This window comes from Triticum dicoccoides, chromosome 7A (genome assembly GCF_002162155.2).
Source record: "Triticum dicoccoides isolate Atlit2015 ecotype Zavitan chromosome 7A, WEW_v2.0, whole genome shotgun sequence".
NCBI classification, from domain to species: domain Eukaryota; kingdom Viridiplantae; phylum Streptophyta; class Magnoliopsida; order Poales; family Poaceae; genus Triticum; species Triticum dicoccoides.
Window position 1 is genome coordinate 165,903,883 of NC_041392.1, and position 19,273 is coordinate 165,923,155.

The 19,273-nt window shown below is 42.7% G+C and overlaps 2 protein-coding genes across 7 annotated transcripts; both read left to right on the forward strand.

Annotated features, from left to right (window-relative positions):
• The first annotated feature begins 5,500 nt into the window (after positions 1–5,500).
• Positions 5,501–6,754, forward strand: LOC119334304 (cell division cycle-associated protein 7-like). The gene is made up of 4 exons (XM_037606895.1): positions 5,501–5,928; positions 6,016–6,113; positions 6,218–6,304; positions 6,382–6,754. Exons 1-4 carry the CDS (start codon positions 5,770–5,772, stop codon positions 6,533–6,535), a joined length of 498 nt encoding a protein of 165 aa, XP_037462792.1. The 5' UTR covers positions 5,501–5,769; the 3' UTR covers positions 6,536–6,754.
• A 4,026-nt stretch (positions 6,755–10,780) lies between these two features.
• LOC119329132 lies at positions 10,781–16,589 on the forward strand. Of its 6 annotated transcripts, XM_037602125.1 has the most exons (16): positions 10,788–11,123; positions 11,223–11,320; positions 11,434–11,520; positions 11,598–11,745; positions 11,827–11,973; positions 12,055–12,201; positions 12,288–12,434; positions 12,520–12,873; positions 13,834–13,976; positions 14,061–14,252; positions 14,335–14,425; positions 14,516–14,645; positions 15,143–15,250; positions 15,338–15,422; positions 15,682–15,786; positions 16,161–16,584. In XM_037602125.1, the coding sequence occupies exons 1-15, from the start codon at positions 10,965–10,967 to the stop codon at positions 15,782–15,784; spliced, it is 2,139 nt and encodes a 712-aa protein (XP_037458022.1). In that variant the 5' UTR covers positions 10,788–10,964; the 3' UTR covers positions 15,785–15,786; positions 16,161–16,584. The 6 variants fall into 6 exon arrangements, with proteins under 6 accessions (XP_037458027.1, XP_037458025.1, XP_037458026.1 ...); XM_037602128.1 differs by lacking the exon at positions 12,055–12,201 and having other exon boundaries at positions 10,782–11,123; XM_037602127.1 differs by lacking the exon at positions 12,288–12,434 and having other exon boundaries at positions 10,783–11,123.
• The last annotated feature ends 2,684 nt before the right edge of the window (positions 16,590–19,273 follow it).

The window sequence follows — 19,273 nt, forward strand, 5'->3', positions numbered from 1 at the left end:
GCTTGGTGTTCAAGAGGAGAGATGTCACATGTCTTTAAGAGGGGAAAGACATGTTTGTTTGCTTGCTTTAGCTCAAGTTCTGTTGTTTCTTTTCTGTTGCTCTGATTTTCTGTTCCCTATCTTCTCCCAATATCCCATGCAGATTCAGGGGGAGCAAGGCATCTAAGGGAAGGAAATATCTGATTTTATTGCATATCTTTACCTTTGGGGACATGTCTATATCCAATGTGGTACTTAGTACTCACTCTACATGTCATCCCAGTCTTGGTTCTCTTGTGGTTTCTCGTGTTTACTCTGGCCAGTAGGTGTATCTGTGTTATATAACCTTGTTTGCGCAGGTTCATCCCATCCTAAGCCAACTCAAGACCACAAGGTAAGTATATGCATCTCAGTCATGTGAATGAGAAATTCTTGCTGATGTACATACTGTTTGCAAGAAGGACTCATGAGCATGAAGGTACATTTCTCATATTCACATTATTTGCTCTGATGCATATAGCCAAGATACATGTAACACATTGCTTACTCTGTCATGTTTATGCATTCACATGCTCCTATATTCAATATTCACATGATTGCATACATGTAGGGGGAGCCTATGCATGTTACATGTCTTTCCAAAGCTTTACTTGCTATCCTCTATATCTTTATCTAAAGCTTTGATGTATGTTGTCATCAATTACCAAAAAGGGGGAGCACAAGTGCTCCCTCGGTGGTTTTGGTAATTAATGTCAACATATCTCTTGTTGGACTAACACTTTTACCTAGTATGTTTCAGGTAAGTTCAACAATGGAGTGGCATGGACTAGAGGATGTGGAACCCCTTCAAGATGCTAAGGACAAAGAATTGGCTCAAGCTTCAAGATCAAGAATCTACATTTTCTATTTTAGTGATCCAAGATCACATTGAGTCTATAGGAAAAGCCAATACTATCAAGAGGGGATGAGGTGTTGCTTAATGGCTTGCTTGCTCAAAGTGCTTAGTGATATGCTGCAAAACCCTCAACTACTTTCCCACGTCCACATATGACCTAAACCAAAAGTCAAACTCGGCCCCACCGATTCTTTCTATCCGGTGCCACCGAGTTTCAGATGTCATAGCCACTGCCACAAACCCTAGCAAATCGGTTTCACCGATAGGGATCTCGGTCTCACCGAGATGGGATTGTAATCTCTCTGTGTATGTCCATTACCAAAATCGGTCTCACCGAGTTTGAGCAATCGGTACTACCGAGATTACAATGCAAACCCTCTGGTTAGCTTATTACCAAAATCGGTCCCACCGAGTTTGTGTAATCCGTCACACCGAGATTACGTTATGCCCTAACCCTAACCATATCGGTCCTACCGAGTTGCATCTCAGTCCCACCAAAAATCCTAACGGTCACTAGGTTTGCTGAATCGGTCCGACCGAGTTTAACTATTCGGTCCCATCGAGTTTGGCTAATCGTGTGTAACGGTTAGATTTTGTATGGAGGCTATATATACCCCTCCACCCACTCTTCATTCATGAAGAGAGCCATCAGAACATACCTACACTTACAATACACATTTTCTGAGAGAGAACTACCTACTCATGTGTTGAGGTCAAGATATTCCATTCCAACCATATGAATCTTGATCTCTAGCCTTTACCAAGTTGCTTTCCACTCAAATCTTCTTTCCACCAAATCCAAATCTTGTGAGAGAGAGTTGAGTGTTGGGGAGACTATCATTTGAAGTACAAGAGCAAGGAGTTCATCATCAACACACCATTTGTTACTTCTTGGAGAGTGGTGTCTCCTAGATTTGCTAGGTGTCACTTGGGAGCCTCCAACAAGATTGTGGAGTTGAACCAAGGAGTTTGTAAGGGCAAGGTGATCGCCTACTTCGTGAAGATCTACCGCTAGTGAGGCAAGTCCTTCGTGGGCGACGGCCGTGATGGAATAGACAAGGTTGCTTCTTCGTGACCCTTCGTGGGTGGAGCCCTCCGTGGACTCGCGCAACCATTACCCTCCGTGGGTTGAAGTCTCCATCAACGTGGATGTACGATAGCACCACCTATCGGAACCACGACAAAAACATCCGTGTCTCCAATTGCGTTTGAATACTCCAAACCCTTCCCTTTACATTCTTGCAAGTTGCATGCTTTACTTTCCGCTGCTCATATACTCATTGCATGCTTGCTTGATATGTATTGTGTTTGTTAAACGTGTGCTTAAACTCCACTTAAACTTAAGAATATTAAAAACTATAACTTTTGGCACTTAGTGTCTAATCACCCCCCTCTAGACACCTCTTCTCGATCCTTTCAGGATCTCTCGAGAACGGAGGCTTGCAGCGGCGGAAAAAGTATTTCGTGGACTCCCCTGTTGGTTTCCCAATTTATGGGCATTTATAAAGGCGGAATTAGGTCAAACGGAGCAAAGGGGGGCCCACGAGGCACCAGGGCGCGCCTCCCCCCAGGCATGCCCTGGTGGCTCGTGGCCACCCCTTATGTCTTCTAGCCCTCTCGCGAAGCTTCTAGTGTTCCTTATGTCCAGAAAAAATCTCCAGAAAGTTTCATGCCATTTGGACTTCGTTTGATATTAATAGGTTAGTCCCCAAAAATGATATATAATTGCTTGTAAATGTATATAAAACATCCAAGATTGATAATATAACAACATGGAATAATCAAAAATTATAGATACATTGGAGACACGTATCAAGGTTCAGGCTTAATCCTCATTGATTATCATTCGATCAGTTTGATCCACATCCTGGCGGAGCTGGTGGCAAAAGTGCGCCCCTCCCTCGGCTTGTGCCAAGGTTGGGAGAGCTCGTTTCTTCCAACCGGAGTGCATTCATTTCCGGTTGATGTATCCACGACAACCTCTTGCTCGTGCAACAGGTGATGAGCTCCAGGCTTCAGTTCGTGTTGAAGTGAGTGAGTGTCTATTCTTCTCTCAACAACGAGCATGCTTGCCAATGTTACTCATGTTTTTCATTGACGTGTTGAACTCTCTTATCTAGTGCGCAGTGCAAGCGGGGATCCTACATCATCTCACTTCCCAACACATGGCATTGAACGCTTGTATATATGTTGTCAATGTGGTCTATTTTCACCTTGATGCTCAGGAACTGCATACAGTCCAGATGCCCCTTGATGAGACCTCCTCTGATTTACTCACAAACTTCTACGAGTGTGTGTTGATACATCTCAAATGTATCTATAATTTTTGTTATGTCCATGTTACTTTTATATCACTTTGGTATAGTTTTGGCACAATTTTTATCAAATTATTACACCGACATATTAATCCAATGTCCAATGTAAATTCTTGTTTTTCATGTTTTAGACTTTTCAAAAAAACATCACTTTCAAGGATGAAAAAACCTGGGAATTATTCCCTGGAGTTTCCAGCCGAGATGGAGCCAGAGGGATCAGGACCCACCAGAGGGGTGGCAGTGGGCCTCTGATACTTCTCAAGCGTATCTATACTTTTTGCTTGCTTTTGTGTTGTATTTTTTAATCACAATTGCATAATTTTAGCACCAATTTTTATCTTTTTGGGCTAACCTATTAATTCAGCAACAAGTGCAAGTTGTTGTTTTTCAGCTATTTTGGACTTTTTAGAAGAAAAAAATCAACTTTTCAAGGACCAAAGCATCAAATAAAAATATGTCATGAAGTTTCAAACTAGGACGAAACTAACTAGTATACGAGCCAACACGGGGGTGCCCTGTGGGGCTCACGAGCCCTGGCTTGCGTCCAAGCTCTGGGCGAAGAGGTGGGTGCGCGTGGGGGCCCACATGCCACCTCTCCACCACCCTGACTCCCTGCCTTTATGTATCACCGGAACCCTAAATCAAGTTTTTTTGCCGTCGCCCCTCTGTTTCATGGAGTTCCAATCTGGATACCTTTTCTGTTACTCTGCCAGAGGGGGAACCCATCATCAGAGTCATGTTCATCATCCTTGTTGTCGTCGTGCTTATGTGTGAGTAGTGTTCTTAAACTATGAGTCCATCATAGTAGGTAGATGGCAATATCTTCCTTGTTCTTCAATGCAACAATCACATGAGCTGCCCTCGGTAGGCAAAGTGTAAGTGGGCTTCCCCACTATATGCACCATCATGTTTTGGCCTCAAGCTACCATCATGGCCAGTAACTCGAAGAATAGCGTACATCGAGACCTCCCTAAAGCCACCATCATGGCCGAAGCATAGTATACATAGAGACCCCACTAAAAACGCACATCAAGATTCGTAGTAGTTTGTAGGTATGGATTGAACAATTCTTTTTACCGAAGGTTTTGAATGGACACAAATGCTTTTGTGGGGCGTTGTTGGCCTTTTGTCAGGAGAGTGAGTGAGTTCTCTTTCACTGTACAAAAGATTACTATTTATTTATTTTGTTATATTTTGAATGATTGATATTGTTGAACAAAATATTACTTTTTTGAAAATCATTATGTATCTCAATTCATACGACAAGAAGACACCCAAAACAAAATCAACCTCTGATAATTTTTAACTAATTTTTATTTTATTGTTCTAGTTATATTTGAAATCAATAAATAAAACATTGGATTGTTCCAAACTAAACATTTTCAACGTATTTTTGCGTGAAACGGTTTATTTTATCTATTGCATTTCCAAAAGTTTTTTTTGCATATTTCATTGTTTTGATTTTTTTTTACAAAAAAGACACCTAGAATTCAACTATCTTTTTCGTATTGTAGAACTTTTCATAAATAAGTCACATAGATTTCACACGAGTTTCAATAGACACGATTTCCATTTTTTGGCATATTTCACCGTCTCTCTTGACTTCATACTTCTCCCCAAAATGGTAAGGCCGAGCACATGATTTGCACTACTAGTGATGTCGTTCACACTCTTCTCCACCACGCTAGTCTTCTTCACCGTTTTGGGTGGAGGCATTGCACACCGCCACACACCTTCTCAACCGATGCTCATCCACTAAAACCACACCAAATACCCCCTATTTCCTTCTCACCGGCACACATCCTCGCTATGATCACCTATGAGTTTTCGGCTGCTAATGCTTTCCATATCTCTATGCCACTAGCCCCCACAAATTAGCTCCTCAGTCCACATGTTTGTGTTTTCATCGAATCCTGTGCGCATCATTGTTTTGCGCCGTGTTATTTTTGACGAAACAATACTTACGTATACCCCATCCACACCACGGTCATAGGCCCACCGGCCACACCGGATCCCCCCTCAGCGACCCACCTGCGCCTGATCATCTCCCACCTACCTCGGACGCCAGCAACCCTTGAATGACTGCCTCATTAATCGGCCAGTCAATGAGGATTTCCAGCATTAATTACGTAATTATTGTAACCAAAACAAAACATGTTGGTTAGCTAGTATTTCTATTGTACGTTTTTTTCTCTCGCCTAATTGTTGCATGCCTAGGTTGCACTCTTCCTTCTTAGAAGCCCTATGCACCTAGACGGAGGAAGTATAGTACTCGCAAACAAAGGTTGCCCACCAAACCGAAAAGCGAGGATGAGCCTGGGAGGAAAAGCATGGAGCAAAGGTGGGGGAGGAGGGGGACAGTGCCGAGAAGGGATTTTTTTAATTTACCGGGCAATTCACCGGCGCCATCCGACACCAGCTACTCTAGCCCTTCTTTCGCGGTGCAGCGCCATAATCTTAGATCTGACCCTTCCGCCCCAAGAATTCATCACAGCAAACACCTCTCGCCTCTCCCGGACACCCAAAGTCTTAGCATCCCTATTCCCCCTACCTCTCCTGCCCTTCCTCGAGCGCGTCTCCATGTCGAAGAAAGGCACCGACGATGAGGAGAGCGTGGTCGTGTCGGTGCAGACGAGAAAGGCCAAGCGAGACCCTCCCCGAAAGCGCAACCCGTGCCCCAGAATCCGCTGCGTCGGCGGCCGGATCTATGACCCGAAGAACGGGAAGACCTGCCACCAGGTGAGCGCTTGCCGTCGCGCATCTCCTCCATCCTTCTGGATCTGTCGGGGGGTGGATTTGGTTGACCCTTTGTTGTTGTTCTTGCAGTGTCGTCAGAAGACAACGGACTTCATGGTGGCTTGCAGGCAGCCTCGGAAGAAGGGGCTTTGTCCAATCCACTTCTGCCACAAGTGCTTGTCCAACAGGTAAAATATTTTTTTCATACAGTTCATCATCTCTGTGGTCCAACAAACTAACCATCGTAGGGCCGCTTATTCTGATTTGGTTTGCTTCCCCCTGGCTTGTTTAGGTATGGTGAGGATGCCAAGGACAAGGCCAAGGAGGCGGGCTGGACCTGCCCGAAATGCAGGGGCATCTGCAACTGCAGCTTGTGCAGGTGAGCCAACAAAGCTGATGCATGGTCATAATGGGATTTCTTGTGTATTTCTTTCTCAGCATGGTTTTGTTTGGCAGAAAGAAGAAAGGGGAGACACCTACAGGAATACTGGCTCATGCCGCCAAGGCGTTAGGGCACTCATCCGTCCATGATCTGCTGATAAAGCGCTCCGAGATGGTGGCTGCTGCACAGACGTTGTCCTCATTCCCTAAGAAGATCAAGAAGGTATAATTTTTTGTGTGACGATGCGCGTTAGGAATGGCTCCAAGGTTGATGTGATCACCGTCGGCATGCCCCCTCTATGTCTAAATTCGGGATTAGTTTTAAACCTAAATAATTGTTATTTGGTGTCTGTTTTGAGCATGAACATTATATCTGGCTCTTGTTTATTGTGAGATGGATATTCATTCAAGTCAAAGAATAATGGTTGTTCTATTTATATGAATAATATCTTTTATGGTCATGCACCTAATGTGAATGGTTTATTCTTGTTGAATCTCGACCGTAGTGATACACATGTTCATAATATTAATGCCAAAAGATGCAAAGTTAATGGTTTATTCTCGTGAAACTACCGCTTGGGTAATATTGGTGTAAAGCGCATGAAGAAACTACATGCTGATGGACTTTTGGAATCACTTGATTATGAATCATTTGAAACATGTGAACCATGCCTCATGGGCAAGATGACGAAAACCTTGTTTTCCGGTACAATGAAGCGGGCAAGTGACTTGTTGAAAATAATACATACTAATGTATGCGGTCCAATGAGTGTTGAAGCACGTGGTGGATATCGTTATTTTCTTATCTTCACGGATGATTTGAGTATATATGGGTATATTTACTTAATGAAACACAAATATGAAAAGTTCAAGGAGTTTCGGAGTGAAGTAGAGAATCATTGTAACAAGAAAATAAAATTACTACGATCTGATAGTGGAGGTGAATATCTGAGTTACGAGTTTGGCACACATTTAAGACAATGTGGAATTGTTTCACAACTCACGCCACCTGAAACACCACAGCGTAATGGTGTGTCTGAACGTCGTAATCCTACTCTATTGTATATGGTGCATCCTATGATATCTCTTACCGATTTGTAACTATCTTTTAGGGCTATGCATTAGAGATGCCCGCATTCACTTTAAACAGGGCACCATCTAAATCCGCTGAGATGACGCAATATAAATTATGGTTTGGCAAGAAACCTAAATTGTCATTTTTTTTCAAGTTTGGGGATGCGACCCTTATGTCAAGAGGTTTCAGCCTGATAAGCTGAACCCAGAGCAGAGAAGTGCGTCTTCATATGATACCCTAAAGAGACCATTAGATATATCTTCTATCACAGATCCGAGGGCAAGATCTTTCTTGCCAAGAATGGATCCTTTCTAGAGAAGGAGTTTCTCTCGAAAGAAGTGAGTGAGAGGAAGGTAGAGCTTGATGAGGTAACCGTGCCTTCTCTCAAATTGGAGAGTAGTGCATCGCAGAAAGAAGTTCCTGTGATGCCTACACTAGCTGGATAGGAAGCTAATGATGATGATCATAATACTTCGAATCAAGCTATTCCTGAACTTCCTAGGTCGACCAGGACACGTTCCGCACAAGAGTGGTACGGTATTCTTGTCCCAAAAGTCATGTTATTGGACAACGATGAACCTACGAACTATGAAGAAGCAATGATGAGCTCATATTCTGACAAATGGCTTGAGGACATGAAATCCCAGATAGGATCCATCTACGAAAAACCGAGTATGGACTTTGGTGGACCTGCCTGATAACCAGCAGGCCATTGAGAACAAATGGATCTTTAAGAAGAAGACAAATGTTGATGGTAATGTCACCATCTATAAAGCTTGACTTGTTGCAAAGGGTTTTCCACAAGTTCACGGAGTTGACTACGATGAGACTTTCTCACCCGTAGCGATGTTGAAATCTGTTAAGATTATGTTAGCAACTTCTGCATTTTCGATTACGAAATCTGGCAGATGGACGTCAAAACAACGTTCCTTAATGGTTTCCTGATAGGAAGAGTTGTATATGATGCAACCAAAAGGTTTTGTCGATCCTAAGGATGCTAATAAGGTATGCAAGCTCCAGCGATCCATCTATGGACTGGTCCAGCGATCCAAAGGTGTTTGTTGGGTTGCATGGATCGAGATTGGGATTTGTCACTCCGTGTGGCAGAGAGATATCTCTAGGCCCTCTCAGTAATACAACATTAGAAGAAGCTTGCAAGCATGTGATTAATGAGTTTAGTCATGGGCCTTGTATTACGGAACAAGTGACGAGACCTCCCGGTAACGAGATTGAACTAGGTATGGAGATACCGACGATCGAATCTCGGGCAAGTAACATATCGCTGGACAAAGGAATTGCATACAGGATTAAACAAATCCTTGACAATGTGGTTCAACCTATAAATATCTTCGTTGAATATGTGGGAGTCAATATGGGCATCCAGGTCCCGCTATAGATTATTGATCGAAGAGGAGTCTAGGTCATATCGGCACACTTAACGTTCGATAGCGCAGGGTAGTATTGAGATATTCATATGGTGAAGTTCGAAAGTAGTTCAGAGTCCCGGATGGGATCCGGGACATCACGAGGAGCTCCGGAATGATCCGGAGGTAAAGATTTATGTATGAAAGTCATATTCAGGGTTCCAGAAAATGTTTGGTTTTTTTCGATATTGTACCAAGAAGGTTCCGGAGTGGGGCCCACCTACATGGAGCCCACATGGACGTGAGTAGCGGGGCAAGGTCCCACACCCCTGGTCTAGGCTCACCAAGATCCTCCCCTAAAAGGAATAGGATCATATCCCGAAGGGATAAGATCGAGATCCTTAAAAAAGGGGATAGCGATCGATGGGAAAGGAAATGAGAAATTTCCTTCTCCCTCTTGGTCAACGACCCTAGGGGCTTGGAGGGCAAGCCACCAGCCCCCTCAATGCGTATATAAAGGTGGAGAGGTGTTGGGGGCAGCCACCCTTCCACACTTGTCCGTCTTCCTCCCGTTACAACTACTCTACCTCGCGCGGATGCTTGACGAAGCCCTGCTGCAGTTCCACTGCCGCCACCACCACGTCGTCGTGTTGGTTTAGATCTCATCTACCTCCTCCCCCTCGCTTGTTGGACCAAGAAGTAGATGACGCCACCGAGCCAAACGTGTGCTAATCTCGGAGGTGCCGCACGTGTTGTGCTTGTGGATGGATCGTGACACAAGTACGACTACGTCAACCACGATCTTTAGATCGTTGACACTTTCGGTCTAGAAGGGTATGTTGACACACACTCCCATCCGTTGCTAGCACCTTCATAGATAGATCTTTGGGTGTTTCGTAGGATTTTTTTGTTTTTCCATGCAACGTTATCCATCATTATTCACCTACATTCTTACCCATTTCCGCACTCATCAAATGTATGCAGTGTGACAACGACGGTGAATTTATCAACACCTCATTGCACATCTTTTTCTCGAACGACACCATTATTTACTGTCTCTCTTGCCCTCAATGTTCTCCCCGAAACGGCAAGGGCGAGCGCATGATTCGCACTACCAACGATGGCGTTCACACCCTTCTCCTACACGCCAATCTTTTGGGCGAAGGCGTTGCACACCGCCACACACCTCACCCGACGCCCATCCACTAAAACCACACCAAATACCCCCTATTTCCTTCTCACCAGCACACATCCTCGCTATGACCACCTACGAGTTTTCGGCTGCTTATGCTTTTCAAATCTCTACGCCACTAGCCCCCACAAATTAGCTCCTCGGTCCATAAATTAGCTCCAATCCCGCCGTGTCATCATTTCTTGCAATGTTATAACAATACTCCCGTATACCCCACCCACGCCCGCGGTCACACGCGCACCGGCCACACCGGATGCCCCTTCTGCGATCCACCTGCACCCGATCCACTCTGGAATCCACCTCCTACCTACTCCCTCCGTTCCAAAATACTTGTCTTTCTAGGCATTTCAAATAGACTCAACATACGGACGTATGTAGACATATTTTAAAGTTTAGATTCACTCATTTTGCGCCGTATGTAGTTACTTGTTGAAATCTCTAGAAAGACAAGTATTTAGGAACGGAGGGAGTACATCGCACGCCAGCGGCCCTTGAATGACCGCCTCATTAATCGGCCAGCTGGTGAGGATTTCCAGCGTTAATCATATGCAATTATTGCGGCCAAAACAAAACATGTTGGTTGACTGGTTCTATTCTATTTTCATGATATTTTTTTTTCACCCAAGTATTATGCGTCTAGGTTACGCCGTTCCTCATTAAAAGCCCTATGCACCTAAACCGAGGACGCACGGTGCTCACCAACACACACAAAAAAAAGTTGCCCACCAACCCGAAAAGCGAGGACGAGCTGTGGGAGGGAAAACATCGAGCAAAGGCGGGGGAGGAGACGGGACAGCGCCGAGAAGGGAAAATTTCAAAATTTCCGGGGCAATTCACTGGCGCCATCCGACACCAGCTACTCCCGCCCTTCTTCCGCGTCGCGGCGCCATAATCCGAGATCTGACCCCCCTTCCGCCCCCAAAATTCATCACATCAAACACCTCCCGTGTCTCCCGGGGCACCCACCTCCCGAGCTTCCTCCTCATTTCACACCCCACTTCTCCCGCCCTTCCTCGAGCGCGTCTCCATGGCCAAGAAAGGCGCCGGCGGTGAGGAGAGCGTGGTCGTGCCGGGGCAGACGGAGGAGGCCAAGCAAGGCCCTCCCCGGAAGCGCAACCCGTGCCCCGGAATCCGCTGCGTCGGCGGCCGGATCTATGACCCGGAGAACGGGAAGACCTGCCACCAGGTGAGCGCCTGCCGTGGCGCATCTCCCCCATCCTTCTCGATCTGTCGGGGGCGGATTTGGCTGACCCTTCTTGTTGTTGTTTTCGTCACGCGCTCGCAGTGTCGCCAGAAGACGATGGACTTCTCGGTGGCTTGCACGCAGCCCCGGAAGAAGGGGCTTTGTCCAATCCACTTCTGCCACAAGTGCCTCCTCAACAGGTAAAAGCATTTCTTCACACAGTTTCAAGCCACCATCATCTCCGTGGTCGAGCAAGCTGGCCATCGTAGAGCCTCTTGGTCTGATCTGGTTTGGTTCTTCATGGCTTGTTTAGGTATGGTGAGAACGCCGAGGATATGACCAAGGAGGCGGGCTGGACCTGCCCCAAATGCAGGGGCATCTGCAACTGCAGCTTCTGCAGGTCAGCCAACGAAGCTGATGCACGGCTATACTGGGACTTCTTGTGTATTTCTTGCTTAGCTTGGTTTTGTTTGACAGAAAGAAGAAAGGGGAGACGCCTACAGGAATACTGGCCCATGCTGCCAAGGCGTCAGGGCACTCGTCCGTCCATGATTTGCTGATAAAGGGCTCCGACATGGTGGTTGCTGCACAGACGCTGTCCTCGCTCCCTAAGAAGATCAAGAAGGTACAATTTTTCGCTTGGTAACTCTGCTGTATAATGTAATTGCTCATCATTGTTCATCTGCTTTGTTGGTCCCTTTGTTAGGAACGCAAGGAGGGCAGCTTAAAGAGGGCGCTAGGGACAGATGATGCTAACGGTGGATTGTTCGCTGAAGGGGATGAGAATATTAAGACTGATCTCAATGCACTTCCTTCAGTTCCTATCAAAAAGAAGCTGAAGAAGATCAAGAAGGTACATTTTTGCCTGGCAATTCTCTGTTGTGTAATGTAGTTGTTCGTTATTGTTGATCTGTTTTGCTGGCCCCTTTGTTAGGAACACAAGGAGGGCAACATAAAGAAGGTGCCAGGGACAGGCGATGCTACTGATGGACTGTTGACTGAAGGGGATGAGAATACAAACACTGATCTCAATGCATTTCCTTCAGTTCCTACCAACAAGGAGCTGAAGAAGATCAAGAAGGTGGTACATTTTTTGCTCGGTAATTCTCTATTTTATAATGTAATTGTTTCATTATTACTGATCCGTTTTGCTGGCCCCTTTGTTAGGAACGCAAGAAGGGCAACATAAAGAAGGCCCTAGGGACAGATGATGGTACTGATGGATTGTTGGCTGAAGGGGGTGAGAATGCAAGGACTGATCTCAATGCAGTTCCTTCAGTTCATACCGACAAGGAGCTGAAGAAGATCAAGAAGGTGGTGCATTTTTTGCTTGGTAACTCTCTGTTTTATAATGTAATTGTTCATTATTACTGATCTGTTTTGCTGGCCCCTTTGTTAGGAACGCAAGAAGGGCAACATAAAGAGGGCCCTAGGGACAGATGATGGTACTGATGGATTGTTGGCTCAAGGGGATGACAATACAGGGACTGATCTCAATGCACTTCCTCCAGTTCCCATCAGCAAGAAGCTGAAAAAGGGCAACCACATGGTAAATGAAATGACTGCTGATGAAAAGTGCCCTGTTGAAATTAAGGGCGAACTTCACATTAGGAATGAGAGCACTGATGTCCCAGAGACCAAAATTGAGCTACCCATAGGTACTCCAGTCACTGACATTGCAGGGGCTGAGCTGGAGGTTGATGATGTTGGGTCTGCACTTCAGTTTCATGAATTCTGCCGCACATTTGCAGAGGTACTTATGTCAAGACAATCTTTCAGCTTTTACTTTCTTGTTCTGTTGTGCAATACAAGCGCCATGAGCTCTCTTATGGACTAAAGAAAATATTCTTGTGCTGCATTTCTTTGTATGTTGATGCAAGGTTTGTCATTGGTTATGTATAACTGGTTCTGTTTAAAAAAAGTTTATGTCTGCAGAACAGAAAAAGGTGTTGTTGCATTATGTAATTGTTGTTTCAGCCTTTCAGGCCAATGTTAGAACTAAAGCAAAGTGATGTTAGCAGCTTCTCCTTTTTTTTTTACATTATCCTATGTTTGTTCTGTTGTAGAGCAGTCAGCCATGCCATTAGGCTTTAGTGCACATATTTAATCAAATGCAAATAGTATTTTAAAGTTATATAAAATTCATAGTTGTCCAGAATGAGAGTGGCAGCCATGGTGAAATACTGACACGTGATAATGGTAACACTGTTTTGAGACGATCCAAATAAGTTGTCTAAATTTCAAAGATATTTATTTGCTCATGCAGACAATTGCATTTTAAGACTATATTGGTGATCAGGACGTGTGTGTATGCTAGTGCATCTATCTCTGATGATCTGCATGCGTGATTTGACCAACCACCAGAAAGTGTAATATTTGTCTTACATCTTAGATTCATCCTATATTGTCATGGATAATTTTATACACCAGATGATACCCTGCATGCTGTTGTGGGAGTTGGTTGCAATATATTCTAATACTTGTTTGTGTGGAGCGTGAATATTTGGTTAAATTGTAAGATTTTAGAAGGCACAGTGATAGTATATTATATTGAATTGCTTATTTTTCTTAGAGCAGCCTTTTGTCTTCATAAGCTAGTCTTAAAAACAGGTCTTGTTTCCATGGTTTAACATGTTAATATGGCACCTTGTGGCTGTTGGAATATAATTTGTTTTGTAAATGGAATAATGTTGCAAATGATTTTTTTGCGCAGGTGCTTAAAATAAGAAAGGGACAGCCAGAAAAAATTCTTCAAGTCATCACTGGAGGAGGCCGTATCGGGCGAGAGGTGCCTTCAGTTGTTGCTGACCTTCACATTAGTTTGTTATCTGTCATCCAAGAAGACAGAGAAGAGAAGTACTTACATTCTGAATTGATATTTCTTTGTTGTTGTGTTTAAACTGATTGTTAAATGACTAAATGAGGTTATTTTGTTCATAGCCCTTCGGACTATTCAAGGAATGGTGATGCTTGGATAATTGATACTGGGAAATATATTAGTGAATCCACAGTTATCTCGAAGGAACTGCCTCTTGATTGTTTAAGTCAAGGGGTATTAGGATATAAAAAATTGAGCCCTTCTTTAAAGCTGCATGTGCTGAATTTTCTGTGTGATGAGGCCCTTTCTACTACGTAAGTACTGCCTACTGTATTTGCTGTAGTAGTTCACTTCGCTATTTTACTTTCATATCAATAATATTTTGTTTTTGTTCAGAACATTAAAGAACTGGGTTCTCAAACAGCATGAAAGTGCAACTGAGAGAAAGGTTGCTGCAAGGGAAAAATTCCGTGCTGTCAAAGAAAAGGTAAGAGAGCTTGGGCAACCTTTTTTATGTGTGTCTAGTCACTTGCTTTTTTTTACACTAATAAACAACCACTTTCCTCTGGTTTTATAGGAAAAGGAGCTTAAAGAAAAACTAACAATTAAGATGGCTAAACCAAGGTTTTTGAGAAATGGAGCAGAAATTAATAGTCTTGTTTCTCAAATTAAGGAGGCATATGAAGACAAGAAGGCAGTAATAGATGGTCTGAACATTATGAATTTATATATCTACATTTTTTTTATCTTTCTGCATCTCATTAGTTCTCTGTATGTTGATGTTTTGCAGTTTCTTTAATATATCTTTTTGTATTGTGCTTGGTTTAGCTTTCTGCACTTTCTTCAAGATTTAGCTTGAGTTTGTGTTCAAGAAATGTCACCAGTTCATTTATACCCCTGTATATGTGAATTCACTTCAGTTTTGTTAATTGAGTGTTAAGCCTGTGTATATTTTCATTGTGGTACTAATATTTTTCTGCAGCTCAACAGAACATTAAACATGTATGCACTTACTAAGTTTCTTAGTTACATGTAGCCATGTGCGTTTTTCTGGATGTGAAGTAACTAAAGAACATGCTCAGCCTTCAGTTTCATTCCAAACAGAACACTGTTTAAAATATATATATCTTATTCTGTAATGTGCAAGGCACTGAGCTGTGTGAACTAATTATCTTCTGTTACCTCTCAATTATGGCAACATCAGAGGAGAAGCTGGGAGGTCTAGTTAGGAAAAAGCCTGTCAGGATAGACGAAGGGGTTGCGTACTGGAAGCTGGATGGTTATTGTGATAAGACAGCAATAATGCGCCAAGGTTTGTCTGAAGTTATTATGCAATGCCCTTCATGTTACTCATTTATATTGTTGTAGTTAGTGACTACTAATATCATATTTGTATCAGAGTTTGACGCAACAGAGAACACTGACAAGTGGTTTATGTTCACCGAGGAAGAAGAAAAAGTAATCAAAGGTCATGTAGCCCCAAGGTAAGGAGTTTGCCATTTATTTAGAAGTTTTTTTTCCCTTTATGAAGATAGTATACTTGTTGTTTAAGAACTATCAATTCACTAAAGTTTAGATCCCCAATTTTTTATTGTTGCACGGTGCTACCGTTATTTGACAAGTCTGTCTAGCAATGTAACCAAAGTATAATCATGAGTTTCTCTTGGTTCCCACTTACTAGTATATGTCCTGTTAGAGATTATTCACATCTAACTTGGGCCCTGTTGTAACTGGTTAATATAGGCCCCAGTTGAAGCGCAAAAACAAAAAACATACCTTGGCTGGGCACAATGCTCTACCGATCTCAAGCTCCATGAAAACTCAGACTCCTGTTTCAGCTGTTTGAAGGTATTTATTTGATCCTTTTGCTGTTCATTTTTCCTAGACCCAATGGCATGCCACACTTCCATACAACTGAGACTGAAATGTGTTATGTTACAATGGCACCGTCATGAGAGCGCATTTTTGGAACCTGGGTACATGTGAACCCAATTTTGAAAACTTGGAGAAAGTTGTTTTTGTAAGCTGTGAAAAATTATGAGAAAAGAAAACCCCACACAAGTAGATGGTGGGTGGAAAGTTGTCCTTGTGAATTCCTACCCAACAACTACATGCATGGGTTTCGTTGTAATTTTTCATATGTCAAACACTTAAGAGTGGTGATTTTTGATACGTTTGGAAAAGTGGCTGATGGCAGGTCATTAAATGTTTTGTTTTGGCAGGTGGATGAGCTATGCTAGCTGAGGAATGGGGCGCTGCAGAGGATATAAGTGGCTGAGCTTTGCTGTAGGGAAGTTATGCAACTGCAGAAGAGCCAACAACTATCTGAAGATGCAGTGACAGCATTCTATTCCCTGGGTCATGCCATGTTTTGTCTGGATTGGAACTTTGGAAGTTATTATTTTTACGTCGCAATTGTTCTGTACATGTTATTACTAGTTTAAGGGAAGGTTTCTATGAAACATCCATTGCATTGGTCTGAACAATCATCGTTTGAATGTTGTCACTATGGTTGTATAATCAATCTTCCTGTAGCATGCATGTACCAACAAATTGACTTCACTGTACTGTATCTGGTGATCATGTTACTCATATGCTCCTACTCTTTTATGGTCATCTTATGCTACTCTGGATGAGAGCTGTGTATGTTATGCCACATATGTCAAACTTATACACGTCATACTGTGGCCTGTTTATGATGTGCATGATCATGCTGTTCTGTTGATCATTGCTTTGCTCCTTTACTGTGGATGTCATGCTGACCATTTTGCTATTTTTCTTCCTATACAAACTTGAAACGTGCATTCATTCTGCTATAAAAATTTGAGTTTCTATGTTACATCCAGTTTGCTTATTTCAAAGCTGTCTACATACTGAATAGAAGCAACATTGCACATACACATTATTTTCTGGAAACTTTTTTCCCCATGTCCATGTTTTTAGAATACGCTGAACCATAGAATCTCTAACTGGAAACTTTTCTGACCGCGACAGCTAAGGTCGGGATGGAAAGGAGAAAAAAAAATGCAAAGGGAAGAATTATCTGTATTTCAAGCATTTCAGCATCCATCCTTGAATAGAAAAACATTGCTTTCAATCAGTAAATGGCATGGTTAATTCTGTTGTAACTTGTAACCGTTGGGATTTTTCTTTTTGTGGAATAACCGGTGTATTTTTGCAACAGTATGTCATACTGGTTTAACGCTTGATGCGTTTACATGTGTGTGAGATTATGATAATCCTGTTTGCCTAACCAGTTTTTGTATTTTAACTCACCATTTGGTTAACTAAACTTAGCTATGCCTATTTTTCATACCAGTTACAAAGTAAGTCCGGCACAACTTAGTCCAATGACCATAAACTGAGCCTAAAAACTACTCCACTATTCAAAGTTCAGAATCAGTGGGTATGAAATTGAGAACTTAATAATAGTGCAAGATCATAGAGGTTCCGGACCTCTTTGATTTGCAAGATTCTCAAAAGACAGGAATAGGAAAAATTGCGATGGATGTTCTCTGGAAACTTGTAGGATTAGGAAACCACGGGAATTTGAATTGAATCAAAGAGTGTTTGATGTCGCAGCAAAGATGTTTGATTGAACTGTTTTTTTTTCCTCTGAAATAGTGGGCAAAGCAAGGAAAAAATTCCTAAGGATCTAAATCCTCCAAAACTCCAGTTGAATTCGTTTGAACCAAATGGGCCCTTCATATGTTGGTCTTTGGAGCAAATAAGTTGCATAGGGCAAAAAATATAATGGTCCAAGTTTTTTTTGATAAAATATAATGGTCCAAGTTGGTAGTACGTGACAAGAGGCTCCAAATCGAGTGGACATCTCTACCTAATAATAAAGCACGCAGGGTTTCTACCCGTCCGTTGCACCATTTTGCAAAAAAGCCCCTGCATTTCCATGAAATCAACCCGCAGTCCGGACTTAAGTCACACCGAACCGTTATTTTATAGTTTTTTAAATCCCCCCTAACTTTTTAAGTATTCCATCCGTGGATCATATTTAAGTCAAACAAATACTTTTCTAAACCATCCATATCTTTTAAACCGTAACTCCGATTTAAACATGTTATATATGAAATTTGATTAGAAAAATATGTAGAATATGAATATAACATTATTTTAACCTGTTAAGTATTTATAAATATTATTTTGGAAGATATTTAAGTCAAACAAATGGTTTTCTAAATTATACGTATCTTTTAAACCGTAACTCCGATTTTAACATGTTACATATGAAATTTGATTAGAAAAATGTGTGAAATCTGAATATGATGTAAATTTTACCTGTTAAATATTTTTAGATATTGTTTTGGAAGCAAACTTATAACTATAGCGCACGATCCATTTTTCTTTTGTACAGGCGGCGATCCGGGTTGCAAATAAACACCCACTATAGTCATATAGGCAAAATAAAACATCGAGAACTACACATGCATACCTCTGAATACATCGCAGGGGAAAACAATAGATTTCTCATCGCGAGTGTGAGAGAAAGCGAGCAAGCGAGAGAGAGAGAGAGAGAGAGAGGAGGGAGAGGGAGGAGAGAGGGAGAGAGAGACGTCTTAGGATTAACCACATTCAAACACGTTTTGCTTTGTGTGAACACTAAGGCCATCGCCGGCGAGGGTGAGAAGAAGGATAAGCGGCAACACAAATATGATGCGTCGCTAAAATAAAGGAGATGGACCTATTGTGGTCTTAAGTGATGGTTGTTCGGTTAAGAGTGTGTGTTGTATTTTTTCTCCCGTTGCAACGCACGGGCTCTTTTGCTAGTAATAATAAACAGCACACAAGCGGCATTAGTCACACGCACGCGGCAGGCTTATGATTGGAACTGGAAAGCAATTTCTTACCTCTCACGCCGCATTATTTGGCCGACGCGAGAAGTTCAGATGGTAAATGATCCTGCCGCGCAAAGGGTTTTCGATTTTTCGTCAGTGATCCTTCTTTTTGTTTTATCAAAATGGATTCAAATTTGGTTGTGGACGAAGAGGTCTGAGTATCTGGGGCTAAACTCCAAAAAATGCTGGAATGCCAAGTTTGTGCTGGGATGGATACATCAACCATGTGCTTAGTGTGTGACATGCTCAATGCAGTGTTTTTTTACCAATCTACTGTATGAAGGCCACAACTTGAGGCAGATGAGGTCACACGTCCTCCGTTAAGGGCATCTCCAACGCGGTTCCGTAACCTTCCGGATGCGCTTTCTCCCATCAATTTAAGATAAAGTGAGGGAGATTTATAGGAGTCCGGACATCTGAAATGTAGGACTCCAACATCCCCAGCCCACCTAATCTTCTTTCTCGGTCTTATTTTCTTCCACTCC